We start from the raw sequence: 24,467 nt of genomic DNA on the forward strand, positions 1-24,467 counted from the left end.
TGCGCACCATGACAGAAACCCGAGTGCGAAGAATGTAATCCCTCCGCTTCCATGATGCACCACAGTGTAAACCCGGCTGCTATGTAACACAATAACAAGAGTTGAAATTTGGTGTGTGTACCTGTACGTGTGGTCTGACCACATCCCTTTTTTTTTTTTCCCCCCACAGAAACAACTCGGCCACCTCGGAGCTACCTCCATCGTTCTTTCCCACCAACGGTTAGGTTGGTCGCGGAGGTTACGACACGAGTGGCGTCACGCGGGGTCATGTTGGTCTCCCTGCAATTCTCCTCCATGGTTACGCCGCTCTTTGCAAACATATGAGGCCTGTTTGAACCCAGATGACATTTAAACTTCCTAATGGCTTGTTTGAAGACCTTTTCACCTTTTTGTCGCCACGTAAAGACCGCCGGCCTCGCGGTCCCGAAGAATGTCTGCGGGCTGGAAGATGTTAACGCAAACCGAGGACAAACTCAGAGATTGTGCCAAAAAATTGAGTAGGAAGCAAGGGGGATTGGAGGAGATTACAGGGGGAACTGAGATTATAGATTTTAAAATCGAGTGCTCCAGTTTCCAATTTGGAGGAGCCCCTCCAAACCTTCCTCATAGCCTGAGAAAGCCACACGGTCCCCTAGAAGGAGGGCTCACCACTCAGTGTCATTAGAAGAGGTTTAGGGGGTGGTGGGGTTTGGGAGGTTAGGGCATAGGTTTTATATTATAGGATACAATTTCATGTTTCAGGGATTGAGGTTAACCTGCAGGATAAGACGTGGCAGTGTACGTTACGTTAGCATTTATTTGGACCTGTAGGTGTAAAGAGGGCAAATAGAAGTTAGCTAGTTAGCAGTTGGGGGGGGGTCAAAGGCCTCATGCTAACCCCTAGCGTTTACCCAATAATGGAAAATTTGGGATCAGAGGTGAGTCAATCTGGTAGTTGGTTAGTGTGCATTTCTAACAGTTTTTCTAGTATACCAAGTATACAAAAATAATACCTGCACCTCACATGCATATTTTGTATTGGAATTGTTGTTTACTAATGCAAAATATTTTTTTTTTTGCGATTACTCGAATAATCAAGAGGATAATCGGTAGAATAATCGGTTTTGAAAATATTTTATTGAAAAAAAAGCATAATAGTCAACTTTGTCACAGTTTGGCGGTAAAAAAAAACATAATATTGAGAATGAAGTCCTTTTTCAAGATTCATTTATATATATATATATATATATATATATATATATATATATATACACTTTTTTTTTTTTTTTTTTTAAGTAAAACAAAAATACAAACAAAAATAAGCAGAGCACTCCCGGTACAGTTGAACTTTTATGTGTATGTTGATGCTGGAGTTTCATTGCTAATTTCACATAAATACTTGCATAGATTCTTTGAAAGAAGCAGAATGATGAATAAATAAATGGATAAAGTATCCATCTATCAACGTAAAACACACAGTCTACCCTTTGATCCTCTCTGTTCATCTTTAGATGTTTCGATGTCATAAACAAGTATACACAGGTGCGTTTTGGCTGAAAACTGTCACTTTGAAGTGGCTTGAACTTCCCGTCACATACCTCGCTACCTACCGGACTACTTCCTGTTGAGAAAAACATCAATATTTGCCAAAATAAAACCAAAAGAAGCCCGTGAAGCGCTAACGGAGAAGCCGCAAAGCTTTTGCCGGGCAGTGCCAGCCTTCGTCTTTCACGTTGTGTACACGCCGCCACTGCCAGCTGGTGTACCTCATCTTTATTTATGAGCAAATATTTCTTCAGGGAAAGAAGAGTACATGACAGTGAAAATATTTTTTAAGTCACCGTTGGCATTCCTGGGCTGCCGTGAGGAATTCCGACGATGCGGGTACGACAACATATGCAGTGATACAACTGCGATGATGCATTCTAACGGAATAAACGCATGCTAACGTTAACGGTTTCTGCGAGGTTTCATTAATAACATCTAAAAATAGTTTGGACCTCTGGAACTTCATTACAACCGTTGGCAAGTTGCAATGCGTTAAAAGAAGAGAGGAAAGGCGCCTATTAGAATAAAATTGTAATCTTCCATTTTTTTTAAGTTGACAAAAAGTTGTAATCTTGCGATAATAAAAGTCCTTGCTTGATGCTAACACATAATGGGAAATGCCATAGAAGGGTGAATTAAACTAGCATCGGTATTGCAGTAGTTATAAAGCTTGAAACAACTTATATTTGATCAGAAAAAGTAGTGACACATGCAGATAGACAAAGTAACAATACTCAAGACTTTTTCAAAAACATTTTCACCCAAAAAAAATCTTTTCAAGAACAAAGTCATTTTTATAGTTAAAAAAAGAGTAACATAACAGGAATAAATTCCTATTTTTCAATAACAATTTGAGGAAGTACATGTAATACGATGAGAAATGCAGTCAGCTCTATTTCTGGCGTACAAATGTGTAGTATTAAGAGAATAGAGCTGTACTTTTCCCAACAATAAAATGTATTTTCTTTAGTAAAAAAAAAATAATTATTATATTACGAGAATATAGTTTTATTTCCAGTAAAAATCTGCAATATGACAAGAACAAAGCCTTATTTTTTCCTCCAGTTAAGTATTTTTTTCTGAGTAAAAAAAGAATAATATAAAGAGTAAAGAAACTATATTTTCCCCAAGAATAAAGTACTATTTTTCAGGTAATAATGTATAATACTGTGAGAAATAAAATCGTTTTTTCCCCAAGAATAAATATTTTGAAGGTATGTTTTGGGGGTAAAAATGCATAATATAATATTACGAGAATACAACTAAGAATAAAGTAGTATGTATCATCATAAATGATTGTAGCGATGGCCTGTAGATTATGTGACTGCCAATTATTATAGATCAAATGGAAAGAACAAAATAGCTGAAAATGAGTGAAAATTAGAGGGCATGGTGTTTCCAACATGGAGGTAAAGCGTTTCATAACAGCATGTTGCTTATCAACTACTGCCCCCTGCTGGCACCAATAACCACCAACTCCAGGTTTGTGAACCTCTTCTGAACCCAGACTTGCTCAAATACATCACGTGTTACCATAACACTGACACAGAAGGTGTATTTACAAAACTAAACTGTCCAAAAAGTCACTTCAACTACTGAAATGACCTCAGCAAAGCAAAGTTTAGCTTGCATTAATAATGGAAATAAACATCTTTCCCTTTCACACCTAAAAGGCCCAACAGACGTAACTGTGAGCTATTTGTCGGCATGGTAACAAAATAAGACTCAACTGGTGGAGTCACATCATCATCATCGTCTATGATTCGTCATGTACCAAGAAACAGCCCCCCCCTTTGCTCAAGCAGTTTATTTGAGTTTATTTTTACGTTCTTAAAATGCACTAAATGGGATTGACAGCGAGCTACGCAAGCTTTGCGCGTTGCGGGTAGCGGGTCGCGACCCGGACGTTACACTGTGCCCATCAAGGAAATGCTAAACGAGTGACTTGAGTCATCGCTCCATATTGTCAGCAAAGAAATGTAGTATTAGCAGTTTTTGGCACATGTTGTTTTCATGCACAATAACACGAGACTATACATTTCGTCATGGCTCAGGGTTAGCCTTAACATTATGCTAAGTCCACATGTACAAGTAGAACTATGGAGATGTTTTAAGTAACGCTTTAACATTCTCAACATTCATAAATGAATTAGTTTAAAAAGCAAAATAGAATAAAGTAACACTACTCACCCTTGGGAAAGCAGAGCAATACTGTCACCTAGCGGCACTTCATAGGTCTTGCCGGAATTAATATATTGGACGTCTGTCAGAAAAAGCCAAAGAAAATTTAAATACACTTCATGATTTGCAAGACAAAAGAAAAAAAAAAAAAATAATCCAAATTATCTTGAAAAAGAAGATGAAAAAATATAACTTATTCATCCATCCATTTTCTTTACCGCTTATCCTCACGCAGGTCGCGGGCTGCTGGAGCCTAGCCCAGCTATCTTCGGGCGGGAGGCGGGGTACACCCGGAACCGGTCGCCAGCCAATCGCAGGTCACATAGAAACAAACAACCATTCACAATCACATTCACACCTACGGGCAATTTAGAGTCTTCAATCAACCTACCATGTGTGTTTTTGGAATGTAGGAGGAAACCGGAGCGCCCGGAGAAAAGCCACCCAGGCACGGGGGAAACATGCAAACTCCACACAGGCGGGGCCGGGATTTGAACCCCGGTCCCCAGAAGTGTGACGCAGATGTGCTAACCGGTCGTCATCCGTGCCGGCTACAACTTATTCTTTCTTGAAAAATTATACTCGATCTAGAAAAGAAAACTACCCATACTACTTTCCATAAGATTACAATTTACAGCTCCTTTGTTTACTGCATACCAATCGGTCGTTCACTCGGCTGGTGGCAAAACTGCTCATGAGGGCAACTCTTCCCGTGGAATGAGAGAATCTTTGGGGGAGGGATGCAAGGACATTGCTATATGCAGACGACAGGTGATGCTTCAAAGCTTTTTTTTTTTTTTTTTGACATGACATAGATGGCTTCATTTACACCTCTTTCAAACCAGCTGCGTCCCTATCCAAAATGTCCTTTCTTCCGGCGCAGCAAACGAACCGTTGACTCCGGACCCCGAAGAAGCCGCTCTCCGATGTTGTGCCGTGCGCCTATTTAAAGGCTGCTTGCTTTCTAAAACGTAGAGGGAAGAAGCCTTTAGGAATAAACGTGAAGTCTTTTGCGAGTCGCAAATATTGTTTATAGTGCCTTTAATTTAATGTGAACAATTAACGTTGCTCAAATTCCACACCTCATTAAGTCTCCAGGCAAAGCTGCGTCGTCGGAAAAACCAGCTGGGCTCTTTGCAGCCACCTGCTACATTCCAAAAGAACCGACTGTCGCACCTCCCGGCGTTCCAGATGATGTATTCGCACCCGCCCGTCCAAAGGTTCTTCCATATTGCTCTCCCCCTGCCAAGGCAACATTTTCCTTCTGCGCGTCAGCAATCTGTTACTTCCACCTTGCCGCCGGCCAAGTCCGCAATGACTCGCCCGGCGTTTACGAGTCCCCCTGATCTCATCCTTCATCACGGCAACCCGTTTCCAGCAGCAAGGTGACGTACGGTGTTGGTTTTGAACGCTTTTAAATGGTCGTTTCAATTTGACGCAAAATACCTAGCTCACATATATTGTCCTTTAAAAAAAAATACATTGTAGTTGATGTTTTTAATAACATTTAAACATCTAAATTATCGGCCGATGCGCGGTAAAAACACCCAAGCCAAAGGCTATATTGCACAAGGCTATATTGTTAGCCCACTGCTATTTCCCCCTTTACAAAAAAAGATCTGAAGCATTAAATTATTTGTGTATTTTTATTTCATTAAAAGCCAATGAATGGTAAATACATAAACCAGAATGGTGTACAACAAGCCAATTTTATCAGCCCACTTCTATATTTTCTTTTATTTTACTGTACGGCTTTCAATCTGTTCATATTGTTCAAAGATTCGTGGGGAACTGTTACATATGAAATTATGCGACCATAGTACATCCTTTCAGCTGCTATCAGTCAACAGCAATTGATTTTGCTGACTGCCCTGTACCGGTGCTGTCATGACATTTTAATTCTCCAAAAATGACTCATATCTATCGCTGTGATAGGGTTCATTTATTAAAATAAGCACATAGGACGCAGAACATCAGTCATTTACAAAAATACCACACGCATTTTAATCTGTTTGCTTGCTTCGTTTACTTACTGTACTTTAATGGCTAACTGCTTTTAGCTTCCTTCATATCAACAAGAAAAAGTAAAGTAGTATTGTTGAGATAGACACTTAACAGGAATTCCTGTTAAGTGTCTCTTTAACAACTACTCAAAATAGGGTTTCAAAAGCCATTTTAGCTTAAAAGCACATGCAATGCTAAATTTTCAAAATAGGTTCATACATAGAACAGTGCTTTGTAAATAGCCAAGTTTGGCTAAATGGTGGAATAACTGCATCAACTGTGAGGACTTTCCAACATGGAGAATGGCTGGCGACAACATTAGGCAAACTTCCGCAATCTCAACAAGCTCAAATACAACAGCCTCATCCAAAACCCTGTCTTTACACAGATGACAATAATGCTCTGCGTTGATTGACACCGTCAGTGAGGTATTTATTCAACAAAATGTGCATTATTGAGATTGTCATTTGAGTTGTTGCTTGTATTTTGGTTACCATAACGATAGCCGTTTGATAGTTATCCAACCCCGCAAAACATTATATATATATATATATATATATATATATATATATACGCATCACACTACATATCACGAATATGGCAGAAAAGGTCAATTATTTCAGTAATTCAAAAAGTAAAATCATTTATTAAACAAAGGGAAATATTTGGCAGAAGGCCAATTAGTACCGAATTTCTACATTAAAATCATTTTGTTGATTGTAATATTGTAATTTCTTGAGATCATAAATTTAGAATTTGTGTTAGCTGCAAGTTATAATCAAAATTCTAAAACATAAAATATATACTACATTTAAATATTGTTTACTTTTATTCATTGAGATGCACCTATACCAAAACTACACTTGTATAAGTACACACGCTTTTTGTCGTTACAATCTGCTTGCTTGTTGTGTGTGGCATTGCTCATTTCTGCCACTTACAGGCCGAGGGTGGAACACCATTGTCATGTTTATGTTCGTTTGGCTTTAGCGGAGGTCTGGTGCCACTCCAGTTCAAACCTTCAACAGAAATGTTTACTCCAGCTCTTATCGTACTAACTCTCACCAGATGGCGTGTGTGTACCCAATGAAGTGGCCGTTGAGCTTTTAACATTTCCCGGCAGCAGGAGTCGGTGTGGGGACCGGGCCGAGGAGGCCTCACTGCCGGGCGGCGCCCCAGATGATGAGTCCGACGACCACGGCGACGACGACCAACACTATAATCAGGATGCAGATCTTCTTCCGGGAGCTCCGCTTGAAAGACGAAAAAGGTTAACATTCAGGCTGATAATGTAGCGCGTGATCCTTACCCCCTGTGTATGTTTTTTTCCTAGAAAGGGAGTTCAAGGGGCCATCGGGCATGTTTGGTTTTCTCCACAGGTCGAACTTGTGCAATGCTTTTTTTTTCTTGGAACACCCCTCGTTCCTCTTCTCCTTATGTCTCATTCCTTATCTCTTTTACCTGATAGTCGGCGGCACGCGCCAGCTGCTGCGTGGCACTCTGGACATTCACATCTGCACTCTCCACGTTTGCCTCGATACTATCTGCGGAGCACAGGTGGCGCAGGGTTGAGGGAGGGGGAGATTTGTTTAAACACGGGTCTATTGCATGTATTTACATCTTGGTGCAAAGCCATGCTCTCATAAACACACAAGCTATTTCAGTAAGCATCTTGCGCAACACTATGCAATATTTTTGCCTTACTATTAATACAAATCGGAACTTTTTTTTTTTAAATCACTTGTTTGCAGGATAATTAAAATATCTCTAATGTCGCTATGGCGACACCGATTACCGCCGGGAACCGCCGGCCTGCATTCCACTTACTACAAGACGGAATATTTATTGACTTCTCTGGCGTCTTACCACATTTTTGTCACTTCAAAAAATGCTCTTTAACCATTCGTACATTTAGAAAAAAAAGACTGAGCACGCACGCGTCAAGCGGAAAGGCTTACCGATCATGTCGCCCTGCTCGTGCACCATCACCCCCAGGTCCTTGAAGATGTCGTTGATGTCTGTGATGTCCGACTGCAAACAGCAAGTAGACCCAGTTCGAAACGAAATGTTGTCGATACTGACGCCGTTGAGCCGGTATCCTCGTTTGACGCGCGTTCGATACCTCCAGCTGCCTGATGGCCGACTCTCTCTCCCGGATCAACCGGAGATCGGCCTCGCTGACCGCTTCGGCCTGATCCTGCACCTGCACGTCACTGCGCCGACAAATTTGTGACATCTGTGATATCGTCACTGTTGAGCAGAAACTTTTTATCTCCAAATATGGTCGATTTCATGTTTTTTCACAAATCAATACTATTTGTCTGTCCCCACATCGTCTGTTAATTGTACACATTATGGACCACTTTAAATTGTTGAAAATAGCGCGAGAACAAATCTATTCACTCTTTTGAATGCCGAACTGTCTGAGAAGTGTTGTAAAACTCTTCCTCTTCCCTCACTCTGCGGGGGGCCGTGGGACATTATGTCACCTCAAGGTTGAAATTTGGATGCTTTTTTTTTTGTTTTTTTACAGTAACAGTTAAACTATTTAGGTTAGATAGTTTTGAGTATCCATATTCTGTGAACAATGGATCGCTGTATGCCTCTATTTGCGTGCACCTTGAGCATTCAGAAAGTTCACTAATAAACATGAACAGAGAGGAAAACACCTACAGTATGTGGAGGAAATGAACAAAAGTGCTACCTTGTTAGGAAAGGGTTGACATTTCCATGATGAGCATCAGGCTGGCCACCCTACGGGAAAAGAAGGTGAATAATATCGCAATTTCAACAAACGTGAGCACTTCTGTGTATTTACATTTTTCTTTGGGCTATTTTACACAATATAGGAGTTTCATTTTTTTGAATTAAAGTGCTGACATAAATTACATTTTTCATGATAGTCAAATTTACTGAGACACCAGTGCACTTTTTCCAATGAGAAAAATTGCTTGTAAATTGGAACAAATCGGAGTTGGACGATGATGTTGCAATGTGACCCCAGCGGGCCAGGCTACTCACCGACACCCGGGAGCTGGCTCTGACTCGGGCCACGAACTCTCGTTCTTTGTCGGCCGCCTCCCGCTGCGTCTTCTGGAAGGTGCTCAACGCCGCCGAGAAGTCATTGAGCAAACGCTCTTTTTGGATCTTTCTCTGCCGCTGAAAGTTGGAATTGTTTTCAGCCAAAGTACTCGCCTTCAGAAAGGATAACAGCCAGTACCTGGTCAGCGCCCGCGGGAAGCACGCTGAACGCCTTGATGAGTCGGTCGGTGTCCTTGGCCAGCTGGTTTCCTTGTTGCTGGTTCTGCTGCCTGGCGACCAAAGACCCAGTCACGGGTTTTCACCCATAAAACTTGACCACTCCAAACACGAGCGTCGCGTCAACTCACAGCGTCTGCTGCAGCTGGTCGCTGTCCTGAGCCGTTCCCAGCAGCGACAGCGCCCTCTGCAGCTCGGAGGCTGCACAGGAAGAGTTTGTTGAGCTCACATAATTGTCAGAGGGAGATCAAAATGTAGGAAATAAAATAGTTTTACAAGAAGAAAGTTGTAATATGAGAATGTCGTAATTTTGCAGGAATAAAGTCACAAATGTATGAAAAAAAGTTGTAGTTTTTATAAGCGCAAGACAATTGGATGGGTGGAGTAATTTGAAAAATTACGAGGAAAAAGTCATAGATTTCGGAGAATAAAGCCATAAAATTATGAGCACTAGGCAGGATTTTTTTTACATTTGCTCGTTCAAATTCCAACTTTGTTCTTGTAATATTGCCACTTTTTTTTCTCACTACTTCATTCATTGCCATGATTATACTTTTTTTTTCCCAATCACATAACATTCTGTATTAGACACTTTTTAAAAAATCATTTCACAACATTAAATCCATAATCACGAGAAGAATGTCAAAACATGAGAAAAGCTCATTACAATACAAAATACACACTTTAAGAAAATGTTGCCACTTGTTCGATTCTTGTAATATTTTGACTTTTACATAGAAAAGTACCACTTTAATCTTATCATAATTGTTCTTGTTTTCGTTTCACATTCTCGTGATATGATGACTCTTTTTTAATAATTGTATCATTTGTTTTCTGAGTAGCCTGGGTTTAATATGCTTCCCGCAGTGTGTGCGTGCGTGCGTGCGTATTACTCAGCAGGCTGAGCCTCTGGATGTTGGAGCTAATGTTTTGAACCAGAGCATTGGGCTCCTCTGGGATGCCAGCCTGGTAGGCCATGATGGAGAACTGGAAGGAAACAGTAACAGAATAAGACACTTTATTATTGACTGACATTGACTGTTTTTGTTACATTATTGCAAACACAACATATTTTTTTTGGACTTTGGCAGAATGATAGTGAGCGGAGATCACTCGGTCTCCATCTGCTTTTGTCCAAACATAACAATAGCGAAAAAGTGAACCGCAATCGATTTGCGAAACAGTGGACCCACACTTATTGAAACGGATATATTGAATGTGTATGTGAAAATTCCACTACTACCTGAATTGTAAACAATGCAGAGATAATTTTGAGTTTCATTTAGAGGGTTTAGGGATCATAGTTTGGTGTATATTTACAGTTTAACTACCGATTAACACAGTGGTACCTACCTTGACTTACAAGTGCCCCAACTTTCCCTGGGCTGATTTTTTTTCTTTCTGTTCTGAACCCAAATGTTTGTTACGAGCGAGCTTCGTCTACGCCGCCACTTGAGTGAAGTGTGGGGGAGGGGGGGGGGGGGGGGGGGGGGGGGAGCAACAGTGGCCAACACACCTTGAGTTGTTTATTGACCGTCGGTCAAATACTAAATGAGAAGACTCACAAGGAGCTGCAGTAGGCCAAAACTCATGTTCAGATGTTGAGACACTAACCAGCCATGTTCTTGATGTCACTCGCTAGGCCACACCCCTTAAAGGAACATATACAACACAGCAATTGTTGTGACTTTTGGCTAGTTCATTAAATGTGTGTTGTGTTATTACAAACATCTGTTTTGTTTGTTTGCTTTGCACTTTGGCACAATGATTGTGGCCAGAGTTGACTTCGTGTCCACACACTTTTGTCCCCCCCCCCAAAAAAAAGCCATGCCATATTCAAGTCACGTGACTGCGTGTATTTCCTGGTTTACGCACAAATTGTGATTTACATTTTTTGTAATAAAAGAGGACAAACTCTCCCTTACTCAAAAGAGAGTAATCGGCTTCACTGTTTCACCCCCCTCAGGCGAAAATGTGATGTATTTGTGTGTGTGTGTCTATTTGCTTTTTACGTCAGTTTAGGTCAAACAACATTCACGTCGACGTCCAGTTGTTATTTCTTTTTAGAAACAGACACACTATATTTAAAGCATATCTACGATTTAGCGTTGCAGAGGGAGTGTTTTGTTAGGATAAAGTGCGAAAAGGTGTTGAAAAGTTGTTCTTTTACCTTCGCAGCGGTGGTACTGACGATTGGTGCTGGGCTACTTCCTGGTGTCATGTGACGTCAACGCCTCGTGCTAAAAATTACACGACGATGATTTTTATATTTTTTTTTTTAAATATATGTATTTAATTTCATATATTCTAAAAAAAACACTGAATAGAAAATAAAGACAACAACACAAAATGGTTAATATTACGCTCTTCTAGTAAATGTATGTGGCGTCAACTCTGGTTGGTTGCTTCCTAGTTTCGTTCCGCCCTGATCAGTGACGTCACGTTCAGTAAATACAGTATGCCTATTAAAATGTGTTTCCCTTTTATATTTATAGACCATTTGGCAATGTTTGAAACTAATAGGCGACAAGTAAATGCCTTGGGCCAAATCACGACATAAGGCGTGGGGGGGGGGCTGAATGAAATTAACATTTTTAATCACGTAATACATTAAAACAAAAACATATCTATAAACGATCTTTCAGGAGACCCAAAGTACTTAAATTTAAATGTAAAAAAAAAAAAAAAAAAAAAGAAATAGAAAGAGTAAAAATAAAACAGGACCAATATATCCATCTTGTTTAACTCTCTTTCAATAAATAATAAGAAAAAAAGTCTCCCGCAGTGTTATTTTTGGACACGCATGATGATGCAAGTGGCATGATAATGGCCACTGGCCTTGCACAACTTTGTCTCCATACACGTCGTGTTATTGACGTCTGTTGGAACACATGCGCCAGGACGTTGGACTTTACAGATGACAAGTTCAGCGGACTTGAGATTGCAGCGGATTTTAGAGAGCAAAAGTGTCACAAATCACAAACTATGTTATTAGGAGATTTTCCTTGAGTTACGTTTGAAAATTGCTTTTATATCTGAAATAAACTGTGGCCTCTGACAAATCTTATGAATTATAACTATGGTTATGATTATGATTATGTTTATTTTCTGCAGCCCTTAATTACAAAGATGTCTCAAAAGGCTTCACAGTAATAATGGTTATAATATAATATAGAACAATGATAATAATAATGATGATTCGGATTTTTATTTGCAAATTCAATTTTTTTTTATTTAGAAAAATATTGTGCATCATTCACAGCACTTAACATTTTCCAAATGTTGTTATTTTACAGCCTTATTCCAAATTGAATAACATTATATTTATTCCCCAAAATCATAGTGTTTTTGTTTTTTTGTTTTTTTTTGCAAAATGCCATCAATCCGTTCCAGCCTCTCGCACCCAAAAAACATCAACAACACTTTTTGTTATGTATTTTTTAATAAGGAAAAAAAAAGCCCTCTATAATATTGTACTTTATGAGAACATCGAGTTTTCCATTACGTGTTAGCATTCAGCTAGCCGGCGGCGCTCTTAAGGCAAAAGTTGTTTGGTTGTTTAAAATTCACAGTGTGTAATTCATTTTGTTTGCTGTTTAGTTTGACGGTCAACGTCAACGTGAACAGCTTGAAGCTTCTTTTGGGAAAACAAAACAAAACAAAACGTTTCGCTAGCTGCCAAACTGCCGCTTTTTGTTAAGTTGAGTTCACCGCCACCATACAGCGTAAAAAAATCAAATCAAATAGAAATCGGTCGAATGACTGCTCGCATATCTCGAAAGTGTATTGAAAAATCCCCAACGGTATACATAATGTTCCTATACAGTCCTGAATTTGTGTTTCTAGCCATGCCAATGATAGCATAAGCTTCCTTGGCAGGGGTATAAAAAAATTAAAAATAAATTAAAAAAAAGAATTTCCTGACTTCAAACAAATGTGCGAATGCCACAGGAATACTAAGAGTTTGTCTGACTGCTTGAGGCTCATTACAGTCAAAACTGTCTATTGATCTCTGAGTCAATGGTCTGGATCCTTTTGTCCAATGAGCCCTTATCTCGCCGTCAGCTCCGCCGCCCCGCGGGTCACGTGGACCGACATCTGCGATAACGTCTGCGGGCTGAGTACAAAAGCCCGAAACTTGCGTGAGGATCTTCAGCCCAGCGTATTCCGCTCTCGACTCCTTCAGTTTCCTCTGCTTCAGCCATGCAGCGTCCCACGGCCTCCTGCCTCATCCTGGCCCTGGCGGCGTCCGTCGCCTACTCGGCCGTCATCCTGGACAACGGCGCGCCCATCATGTGGGCCCAGACGGCGGCGCAGGTCAGCGACCTGCCCGTGCAGAACGACATCGTGAGCCCCGACCCGTGGAACTTCCTGCACCGCATGAGCTTGTACCGGCTGATGATCGCCGCCACCGATCCCTTCATGGGCTCCATGGGCACCGGCGCTACCGACAGTCCCCTGTGGGGCCTGACCCTGCAGTTCGGATGGATGCTGACTTCAGGTGGGATGACAAAGATGAAATGCACATCTGGAGGTTGTCCCCACTCAGATCCATGTCCAGTCTTTTCGAAAGTGTTTATAGCTAACACTAAGACTTACCTTGGGCCTTGACTGTCAGTGGATGTGCCTAAATGCATCAGGCTCTCCAACCCACGGGGCCATCTTGGCGAGTCAGTGAGGAGGGCAGATACCCTCATAGTTTATTAAAACCTTCCATTGATTGATACAATACTCACTAAGTCTTGTACTGAATCAGTCCCTAGCTAGCTTACCCAAAGTCCAGAGTGTAGACTGTCGGCACCTGAAATTCCGTTCAGGGAGGCAGTTCCAAACCTTCCTGTTTTGTAACAGTTTAAAACTAAGAAATAATTATATCAATCAATGTAAACTCAGAAGAAATGTTAACTCAACACAACATCCCGATCCACTTCAAAACCCTGGTAGCTTCCTGAGACAAAGGCTGGCCCTTCAGGTCAAGACTCAGCTGACTACCTGCACCTCAAAGAGAAACAGAACTCTTCGGAGGACAAAAGATGTGCATGAAAGAGGAGTGACGGAGGCCATCTACGTCAAGCTTGAGAAACCTTCTCTCGACGAACGGGAGGTCTTTGACATCTCCCACGTACAATCCTGCCCTTGCTTGCTAAGAGACTCAATAATTTAACCTGGCATAAATAGCCAACATGAGAAAATATCCCATCAGGTCGTCGCGGGGCTTTTCCGTGCTGTGACAATGTGGCTCTCTAAAGCGGCCATGCCGGCGGACTAGCCGAAAGGAATAATTTTAGGGGCGTGTGCATAGCTAGCCAGCTAACTAACTGCACGTCGCAATGGTGCCGAAAAACCGCTGATGCGAACAAAGGTGCTCAAGTTCTCATTTAGTGGGGGAGGGGCCGTTTTAGCCACGCCCCCAGAAAATCTTGAAAACTGAAAGAGTGAAAAACAGTTTAACGCTACATCTCCACAGTTGGGTACGAGATAGTTCTCAGTCTTTGTCGGTTTTCAGCGACTATCTTAAAACATGTATAATTTATTTACAGACATGAATTATTTTATTTTAAGGTCTTTAACGACTGTTGTTTTGCATCCCCAAAGAGTAAAACCATTTTTGGTTGGGTCGTGCCTCTAGTTTAGAGGACAAATACTTGGATCCTTCACCATCCCATCAGACCATCGCTGTCCTAGCTTGAACTGATGAAGCCTGCTCTGAGGAGAAGCAAAACATCATCTAAGACCACCCGAACAGACCAGTTGGGATTTATTCAATGCTCTGAGTACAATATATAGATCATCGAAATCAAGCTGGATTTCTGTATCCCACTCACGTGCCACCTTGCGCTCCTTGCCAGGCCGTCTCGCCGACCCAACCGGCGCCACAACTTGCGGTCTTCAGACCGGAGATACCATGTGCATCTCTCCCCAGAGCTGGTGGGGCTGTAAGTGTGGACCGTGACCAACCGTTGCAAATGAAAAATGCCATTGTAATAAATCATCTTCTCGGTCCTCCAGGCGTGAACCACTTTGTGTCTGTCCTGCCCTTCCTGTCGGCCGCCCAGCAGGGTTTCTTCGGGCAAGGAGTCCAGGTACACGCCGGATTCCACGCAAAGTACACTCCTGATTATTGGCAGCAATGCTAACCTAAACCTCCTCAAATGAGAACTGCACAGTTCTCAGTCTTTGCACGTTTTCAGCAATTATCTTCACGCGTGCATAATTCATTTAGAAACAAACGTCTGAATTCACTTTGCAGGCTCTTTCGGTACTGAGCGTGATTACTTTTGCCACGTCTACCAGGTCCAGATGCTGGCACCTGAGGGTACAGAGGGCTACTGCACCACCTACGCCGACTGCGCCACCAACCACGCTGATGTGATGGCTAAGTGGGACGCCTTCTACCAGGTGTGTAGCGCACGTGTTACAGCGGACTCGCGTTGAGGAGCGGGGGTCTCAGTGGTGGTCTCTGTGGTCGTCCGAAGGGCCTCAAGGCCTCCACGGACTCCCCGCTGCCCGACAACGAGAAGAAAGACGCCATCCTCGGCCTCTACTGGGACGCCCACATGGCTTCGCTGCACGCCGCCTCAGCCTGCAGCGCCAAGTAACTTTTCTTACGATCCGTTTGAGCCGACAACGACAAACCACAACTGCAATGGCTCTTCTCGGCCACAACACGTTTTTATTGAATGAGATTAACCTCGCCCTGAAAGATATCACACAATTTTGATATTGAAAAAACTCTTACAAAATATTGTAGCGCCACTTTAGTTATGTTCATTTATGTTGAAGATATTATTTTTAATTAAAAAATTTGAACGTTAAAAGGTGCAATCTTTTAAAATGATTATAACGATTTAATTCAAAAATTAAAGAAAAAAGAAAAAGGCTACAAGGTATTATACAACTTGAAAATTACAAAATGGAAAAAACAGATGCATGTTACACTATTTTTACAGTGAAAATATTAAAAAATTAAGATGTATGCTACAACGTATCAAATTTTCACATTAAAAAAATATTGACTGTTATAAGAGAGCATATTTTATTTTCAAATTTTAATATTGAAGAATATTTTAAAACGTCAAATGTTTAAAGGTGGATTATTTATTACAAGTTTTTAATGAAAAAAGTTACATCATGACATTTAATTATTAAGATATATTTACATTTAAAATAAATAAATATGACTGTTACAAGGTATCACACTACTTTTTTTTTTTTTTTTTAATAAAGGTTGACTATGACTAGTGTGCCAGTTTTTAAAATGAAAAATAAAACATTTTGAATGAAGAATGTTAAAAGATACACCTTTTTAATTTAAAACTATTTTGAATGTTAAATGGTAATATTATTTTATTATGTAACTTCTAAAAACAATTCTGTTTTCAGGGTAGTGGAAAGAATGCGAGCAATTGGCGCCCCTCTTAAAGGCTTTAATTGCCTATAGATGCCACAAGATGGCCCCAACACACCACTTTTATATTAAACATGGCTTTGGCGCCATCTAATTGCGTATCAGAAAGAGCACAAAAACAGTGAGTAGGCGAGTTTTTCCAGTAAATAACGGAGCATAGGTTCCCTAAAAAAAAATTGTTTTTTTAAATTCACGAGTACCCACTGTGAAGAAACGCTGACTTGAATGCCGAACTTCTCGCTGGCATGCAGGCAGAGCCAGTATTCCACCCCCGAGGTGGACTTCGCCTCCAGCTGGCTCAACTCGGCCGAATACCTGTCCGTGACCAATTTCCAGTCCGCCTTCGACAAGTCCGTCGTGTTCCTCACGCCGTTGCCGGGACGCATCCTGCAGGTTAGGGGGCGCCTACTTTTCTGCCATTCTTTATGCGATGTAAAAACATAACTTTGTTTTAAATTATTATTATTATTATTATATGGCTTTCCGCAAAGGAGGGTGACAGCGCACCCAACATACCCGACATGACTCCGGAAGAGAACCACACGCTGTCCGTCTTCTCCTGGATGAAGACCATGAGGAGCCTTCTGGGTAAGAATTTTTAAATTAATTCATAAAAAAAAAAAAAAAAGAGCCTTCAAACTGTTTGTCTCTCCCAGTTGGTGTTCACTGTCAAACTAAGCTCAAAACAAAGAATTAAATGTGCATTTAAAACTACCACACATTTCCTTCTGCTAGCTTGATGTTAACAAACGATGCAAAACGCCATAAACTGGCTAACAAGTAGCGTCGATAGTCGCGGGGGTTATTACCCTTTAAGCAACAGATAATCGAACACAAATGTACACAGACAAAATAACATTCTCATATTTTCTTTCTACTCTGCAAAGTCACTTACAGTAGTTGTGAAACTCTTCTTCGTTCATGACTGTATTGTACTGCCCCCCGGTGGCTACCTCGCGCACACTAGGAGTTGCAATGAATTATTGTTGATGAGCAAATTGTTGCATTCTTTACCTCAATCATGTCAAGACCCCACTGTATTGTTGTAAAAATTCATTTTTACTTTTGTACTTAAGCACATTTCATTTCAGTATATATATATATATATTTATTTTTACTATTACTGAAGTACAGGAGGTAAATCAGTGCTACTTTCGTCTTTTTTTCTTTTTTTTTTACACAAATATCTGTACTTCTACCTGGGCAGAGAGTGTGAGCACTTTTGCCAGCTGTGACTGCCGCTGCCGTTGTTGTTATTGTTGTTGTTGTTGTTGTCGCAGGCGGGACTGTGTTGCGCATGTGGCGCAGCACCATGTGCTCGGTGGCCAACCGAGAGAAGGGCCGAGAGATGCTGGAGAAACTGCTGCTCAATATGGACTTCGACAAAGGCACCTTCCTGTCAATCATCAGCGGCATGGCCACCGGCTGCTGAGGGGGCGGGGCCACGCATCCTCGTGGGACCAAACACACTAGCTCAGTGTATCACTTGTCCTTTTCTTTTTTTGGGGCTTTTGTTCTGGGTTGTTTTTTTTCAGTGAACAAGGGAAAATACATCACCCAGACACAAATAATTCTTTCTTTTAAAAGCCAATTAAAATGAAAGGTCGCCCAAGTGGATGCTGTCATTATTTTCAGCGTGGAGTTTGCATTGTTATGTTCTTTTACTTGGTTAGATTGACTAGGTCTTCCAAATGGTCATTGTAAATGAAAAAATATATATATATAAAGTAATAATTCATATAATTTAAATAATTCTTCCTTTTATATTTTCCATTCAATAATTTTAATACATGTACACACATTACCTGTAATATTTTATTTTCTTCTACAATAATACGATAATTGATATTGTAACATGCTTTAAGAAAATTTGCAACATTTTTGATTATTTTTAAAAAAATAAAAACGTAAAAATATTTCTTAACATACAGTTTGGGAAAAATTTAGATCACTGCAAAATGGAATTTCCTTTTAGATTTTTTTGCTATTTAAAAGTATTTTTGAGCAAAATGAACATTTTGGTTTTATTCTGTAAACGACTGACAACAACTCCCAAATTTCAAGTACAAATATTGTTATTTCGAGCATTTATTTGCAGACAAAAGTGGTCAAACTTCCAACAATGCTGCAGTGTTTTAGTCTCATTCATTGACCTTATTTGTGATATTTTTCTTGTGAAAATAGTGACCCCCCCCCCCCCAAACCCAAAAATCGAGTTAGAATAGAAGATAACTTTATTGTCACTGTCACAGGAACAATGAAAACAGGTACTTGACAGTGTTAGCATGTCCATTTTATTGCAAGAATTCCTTTTATGCAAATATTACTTCGCAGCCACTCAGATGAATATAATTTAAAAACAGTTAGTCTCATTTTACAATTCAATGCCTTCAAAATGGATAAAAAAAAATGTGCACTTTTGCCTCATTCACCTTCTCAGACATCAATTCAAATCACGGACAAAATATGTAAAGAAAAGTGAACGACAAAGACAATAAAACCCAATAGAAGTCCTTACTATGCCAAAAGTGTGCCGGGGCACAAAGGAAGCGATGAGGTCACAGGAACGAGCGCGTGCTTGCCTTTTGAAACTTTTTTTTTTGTTGGGGGGGGGGGGGAGAAGAAGTTTCCAGAACGTGGACGGCGCCGGCGGCTCAGCCTCGTCGCAGCTGTTGGAGTTTCTGGGCCACGTTCTCCAGCTCGGACTTGATGGCGGCCAGGTTCTCCACCTCGCCGTCCTGATGACATCACAACAACGCGGGAAAGTCAGGACACGCGCGTGCGACATTGAACGCAATATGTTTGGAATGATTCCCATTTGTTTTATTTTATACAAGTATACAAATATTACAATTTACAAGGACTCTGTTGTGTAACTAGGAAAACTTCTAACTCAAAATATTTTTCAAAAGTATGAAAAATTCTGAACTCCAATAATGTCAACGGAAATATTTTGTATTTCCATAAAATAATAATTTTTTTTATTTTTATTTAAATTATACAAAGAAAATAACTACATTCACAAGGGCTGTAATGCACAAACTTATGAACAATTACCTACAAATACATTTAAAAAATGAGATTGAATTAAATAGAAATATTTTGAAAACAAAAAAGTATTGATTGAAAATGATTCAATTATTCGTGACACTTTTCTATTCCAGGCAGTTGGTCGGCTACACTTTGGGCATCCAACGACATCTCCGCGCAGAAGAAGAAATGAGTGCATTTCCGCTTTTGTCCGCTAGGCGCCCAGCGATAACTTGAATTCAGATTTGAAGCCGTTTCGTGACCGAGCTCGAAATTCAATTTCTCTGTACATCAAATCCAGTTTCCCCATTGAAATGAATGGAAATGCCAATAATCCGTTCCAGCCTCCCAAAAAAAGTTGACTGCATAAAAGAGAATGTAAAAACATAAAACCGTTTTACGAAGTGTACATCGCGTACTGGTGTGTGCGATGTGTACAAAAATAAAAAATAAATTGAAACGGAGCAAGCGACAGATTGTAAAAAACGTGAAGGTGTCTCGGTCTTGATCTTACCTCCGCCTTTCTTCCGGCGCTCCCGTCCTCCTCGCCCGGCGTCCTCCGAGCGATCATCTGCAGCTCCTTCTCCTCCGGAGTGCGGTTCCTCTTCTTCACCTCCTCCTTTTCCTCCGAGACCTCCTTCGAATGATGGGAACCTTCCTCCCCCTCCTCATTTTCTGATTTCTTCCTCAGCGGCGACCCTTTGCTCCTTTTCTTCATCCCCTCCTCCTCCTCCGATCTCTTGTCCTCCTCCTCTTTGGATCCATTTCGTCTTATTTCTTCTGGCCCCCATGCTGAGAAAACAGGTGGAATGTTTCGCGGCGTTCAATTGTTGATTATTGCGGTCGAAGTGCTTTGTAGTTCATTTCCGCCCGTTTGCAAAGTTTTTACCATTTTCCGACCCCATCACAATAAAACAGAGCGGTGCCAACGCTGTAATCATCTAAAAAGCTCTCTGCGATGTAACGTACGCTCATTTGAGTTTGTGCAGATGGAAGGCGTGGCCATCAATCTCTTTACAAGCACTCGGCTTGATCACACATCAAGTTGTACGTGGGGAAAAAAAACCGCTGACGCAACCTTTTTCGTCCTCTTCCGCACGTTCGCCGTCCTCCTCCCTCTTCTCGCCGGCCGTCCAAATTCTGCCAACTTCTCCTCCCTCCTCGCCCTCGTGCTCCTCTTCCTCTCGCGACAGGACGGAGCGCTCGCCGGGGCCTCCGAGCGCGTTCAGCATGGAGCCATCTTCTCGGGGGAGGGGATGGGAAACTGAATGGACGGAAAGAGATGGAGGGCATGCTCGCTCTTTTTCGTACAGGGATGGATGACTTACAGCTTGTAATGGGAAAACTTTATTATTTACGACATTCATTTGTCTTTTAGGAACTGCTAGTGTTGGTGTTCCAACATCAAGGTTTACAATTTCGACACACAAGTAGAAAAAAAAAAACCAAACAGAGAACATACCCTGGGTGGCGACGTCTTGCAGCTCCTTCAGGAAATCGTAGCGGCGAAGGAGCGTCAGGAGGCGCTCGTCTTGATGCGCGCGCACACACACACACACGAACACGCACACACGTACGCACTGTCAATACTGCAAGGGGTTGCTCTGATAAAAAGGACATCGTCAAGGTAACGCATAACTTCGTCTTTCCTTCCTGTCGTGTTGGCGAATGTTTTTACTTATTTATTTCTTTTTTCTTTTTTTTTTTTTACCCAGCATGCCCCTGTGCCAACCAACCCATTAAGCCGACGCAAGGAAGCAAAGCAGTCCTTGCGCCGACGCACTAACATTGTTTTCATTTTGTTACTAAACATCGCGACGATGCGCGATCGGGGCAGGGAGGACGTGTGCCCCAACACATCCAGCGGATACCCCAAATATGGATTTCATATTTAATACAGAGTGGCAATTTGACTGTGAAATGCGAATATTTTCTCAAATGGTGGCCTCTGTTCACTGTTTTGGTCACCACTTAAAAAAATAAAAGCCTCACCTCAAATAAACGCCCCACCAGGAAAAAGATAACCTAGTAATATGAATTATGTACATTCGCTACTGTATTTCATAATAATGCAATTTAAAATAAATATTATTAATCATAATTATTGAAATAATATGTAATAATACTTACGATAGTAACATCATCAAGTGTACTTGAGAGCCTCTCAAGGATTTATATAAATGTAGGTCATTATTATTTTCATGAATTTGACTATTGGAATGTTCTGACTATTTTCCAATATTATTACGTTACCGCATAAATGCATTTGACCAAATGAAAGAATAAACAACTCGCCACCTGCTGCTGTCGGTGTTAAATAAATAAATAAATAAAATAAATGTTGGAATTTTGGGAGGAGTTATGCTAAATAGTTGTAAGCGTTGCATGCATCACTCAAACAGCTATGTCAAATTACATATTTTACATTTTGAGTGATGAGTGATACAATTTGACATAGAGTTAAAAATAATAATTCATTGAATTATTTTTTTCAACATATGCTATTTTTTTTTTTTTAAGGTAAATTGGGGCGCAAATATTTGAGCCCCTACGGACTCCGCCTAGCAACCAAGTGGCCAATCAAAAGATGATCCAACAACAAACACCAAGACGGTACAGTTTATCCAAATTAAAAAAAGAGACTCACCTGTCCTGAGCGTCTGCAGACATTGCTGGCTGACCGGAAGTGGGCGTGGCCTGGACAGCACATCCGCCAGCGCCTCCGCCACGCATTTCATCACCTGGGCGTAGAAGCCATAAAAGTGTTTAAAAAATATATATAATAAAAAAAATAAAAAAAACTTGGACGTTCTGGGTATGACAATGAACAAAGTGTGTTTGTGTCACTCACAGGAGGCCAAAACATTAGGCACGGCTGCACTGCCACAACGACAACATTCTGTTCAGTCATCAATTCCAGGAAACTGAGCAGCTGTGCCTAATCAAGTGGCCACCGGGTATGCACGTCACGTTCAGGATTTTCTTACCTTGACGTCGTCATTCTCAAGCACGCGCGGAGTCACCGGCGACGCCAAAACTGTCACCAAAAAAAACAACAACAAAAAAAAAAGGATGAAATGAAAAAAAAAAACCCAAGACGTGACATGTATTTAATATGATAATGATGTATGATGCGAAACATTGAAATATCGTCTCACCGCTTTTGACGAGCAGAGTCAGAGTCAGCAAAGCGATCATGTTTGAAGGAAGGAAAAAATAAATAAAAAATAGGCTCCGAGATTTAGACGCTTATTTCTCCAAAGTGCATCTCCAAATAAAATTGGCTGGATTACGGACGAGTTCCGGTGCCGTTTGAATTCATATAATTCACATACAATGAACCGCTCACCACCTCTTTCGCCGTCACCCACACGGAAATCTGCCACCGCGCGACTTTATAAAGAGAACATTGGGCCGGAAGTGACGTCGACGTGGGGAGGGGGTGGGTGCACCTGCTCGTGCCGCCATCTTGGTCAGGGCGTGTTACAGGAACATGTATAACAATCGAATTTGTTTGTCATAAACGGAGATTTTTCTTTTTTTTTTTAATGTGTATTCAACATCGTCACATATGTTTTTCTTACTCCACGTAAAAAAAAAAAAAAACGTTACAGCTCAAAGTATAATTAATAAACTGATCATTTTCAAAGGGAAAAAAACACAACAGTGAAACAAAACAAACGTTGCATAGTAATGCAATATAAATTTAGCATAATGTATTGCTGTATAGCTTTTTTTGGGAAGTGAAAATATTCATTTTTTGGCAACTTACAGTGGAACCTTGACTTAGGCGTGCTCCAACTTACAATTTCTTCAAATTTTTCCAGAAATGACCAGTCGCTCGGTCGATCTTTTTGATTTCGCGTTTCAAGCCAAAATTTGAGTGACGAGTCAGCTTCAGATTCGCCGCCGCTCGAGCGAAGCGGCCCAAAAACCAAATGAAGCAATTAAGCTTGCGTAATGCCCTCGCGTGTGGGCAAGGAGAGCCACGATGCACTTTCAGACATTCCACATGTTGATTAGTATGATTATAATTTGTATGTATTGTGTTCTTCTTCCATCCACACTGAGATGCATAAAGGAAACCAAGCACATTAAACGTGATGAATCACCAGTCGGTTCCAAACCAAACGAAGCGCTCTCACGAATGACAGGAGGAAGCCTTTGTTTACACGGCGGCCATGTCTGCTCCATTGTGGCGTCCGAGTGTCCGGTAAGGGTCAGGCCTTATTGGTTACTGATATTAATGGCGAGCTGTTTGCTCGGCTTGAAACGTCAACAGAGGACTCGAGCGTCGCTTGTTGAGCTTTTTTCCTCCCTGGCAGACAACAAAAGGCAGCCTCGTTCGTCCATGTTTGCCCCGCGCGAGGCTTTTGTTGAAACCCGAATAATGTTTTCTTTGAAGCTCATAATAAGACCTTTATGTAATAAGACCGGCACGCACGAAGAGCGACACAATGCGGCCGCAGGTGCGCCGCGAACGGAGTCGAAAGCATATATGCCATGATAAATCTCACATTTGCAATAAAAATCTACGATCACTGAGCAAACAAGGAAGCCGAGAGCAGTTTACAATCCAGACGGCAACGCACGAGTATGCAGAAGCTCTTTCATGAAGGGATGTTATTGTCCAAATGTCATAAAAGGCAATTCAAATATGAATTCAAAGGTGAGCAAAATGTTTCGTGTCGAGCGCGAGCGACGCTGTTCTGCAAACTTCGCAACAAGCAAACAGTTCGGCAAATAGTGAACACGTCTCGTTTCAAGCCCTTTATTGCCACTTTCAAACTCAACATAAAGAGAATACGTGCTGAGTATTGACTTTGTCTTACGGAAGTCTGCGAGCTCAATGCTAACGCACAATGCAAATTGAAGGGCTAACAAAACTGGCATCAACTCCATTTGAATAAGCATGATGCAGATATTGTTTAATTCTTCACATTTTATTAGGACATGTTATGACTGTATGTTTTTTGTTTTGTTTTTGTTTTTTAAATCAAGTACAATACCATAGAGTGCTATTTTTCCTTTAAAAAAAAAAAAAAAAAAAAAGCCAATG

At 41.0% G+C, this 24,467-nt stretch overlaps 3 protein-coding genes across 5 annotated transcripts; 1 reads left to right on the forward strand and 2 right to left on the reverse strand.

Annotated features, from left to right (window-relative positions):
- Positions 1 to 5,629: 5,629 nt before the first annotated feature.
- stx7l (syntaxin 7-like) lies at positions 5,630 to 11,281 on the reverse strand. Of its 3 annotated transcripts, none has more exons than XM_061753808.1 (10): positions 11,141 to 11,281; positions 9,864 to 9,957; positions 9,102 to 9,171; positions 8,933 to 9,023; positions 8,734 to 8,871; positions 8,417 to 8,466; positions 7,835 to 7,925; positions 7,671 to 7,743; positions 7,174 to 7,256; positions 5,630 to 6,965 (listed from the first exon to the last, which is right to left on the reverse strand). In XM_061753808.1, the coding sequence occupies exons 1-10, from the start codon at positions 11,189 to 11,191 to the stop codon at positions 6,870 to 6,872; spliced, it is 837 nt and encodes a 278-aa protein (XP_061609792.1). In that variant the 5' UTR covers positions 11,192 to 11,281; the 3' UTR covers positions 5,630 to 6,869. The 3 variants fall into 3 exon arrangements, with proteins under 3 accessions (XP_061609792.1, XP_061609793.1, XP_061609794.1); XM_061753809.1 differs by lacking the exon at positions 11,141 to 11,281 and adding an exon at positions 10,536 to 10,558; XM_061753810.1 differs by lacking the exon at positions 11,141 to 11,281 and adding an exon at positions 10,324 to 10,399.
- A 1,826-nt stretch (positions 11,282 to 13,107) lies between these two features.
- Positions 13,108 to 17,990, forward strand: LOC133468672 (protein LEG1 homolog). Its single transcript, XM_061754856.1, has 8 exons — positions 13,108 to 13,471; positions 14,820 to 14,906; positions 14,980 to 15,053; positions 15,265 to 15,369; positions 15,447 to 15,565; positions 16,630 to 16,771; positions 16,870 to 16,966; positions 17,659 to 17,990. The coding sequence occupies exons 1-8, from the start codon at positions 13,174 to 13,176 to the stop codon at positions 17,808 to 17,810; spliced, it is 1,074 nt and encodes a 357-aa protein (XP_061610840.1). The 5' UTR covers positions 13,108 to 13,173; the 3' UTR covers positions 17,811 to 17,990.
- A 659-nt stretch (positions 17,991 to 18,649) lies between these two features.
- On the reverse strand, positions 18,650 to 22,804 carry chga (chromogranin A). The gene is made up of 7 exons (XM_061754678.1): positions 22,567 to 22,804; positions 22,396 to 22,445; positions 22,056 to 22,149; positions 20,871 to 20,939; positions 20,487 to 20,672; positions 19,923 to 20,200; positions 18,650 to 19,116 (listed from the first exon to the last, which is right to left on the reverse strand). The coding sequence occupies exons 1-7, from the start codon at positions 22,604 to 22,606 to the stop codon at positions 19,033 to 19,035; spliced, it is 801 nt and encodes a 266-aa protein (XP_061610662.1). The 5' UTR covers positions 22,607 to 22,804; the 3' UTR covers positions 18,650 to 19,032.
- Between the last annotated feature and the right edge of the window lie 1,663 nt (positions 22,805 to 24,467).

This window comes from Phyllopteryx taeniolatus, chromosome 18, assembly GCF_024500385.1.
Source record: "Phyllopteryx taeniolatus isolate TA_2022b chromosome 18, UOR_Ptae_1.2, whole genome shotgun sequence".
Classification (NCBI taxonomy): domain Eukaryota; kingdom Metazoa; phylum Chordata; class Actinopteri; order Syngnathiformes; family Syngnathidae; genus Phyllopteryx; species Phyllopteryx taeniolatus.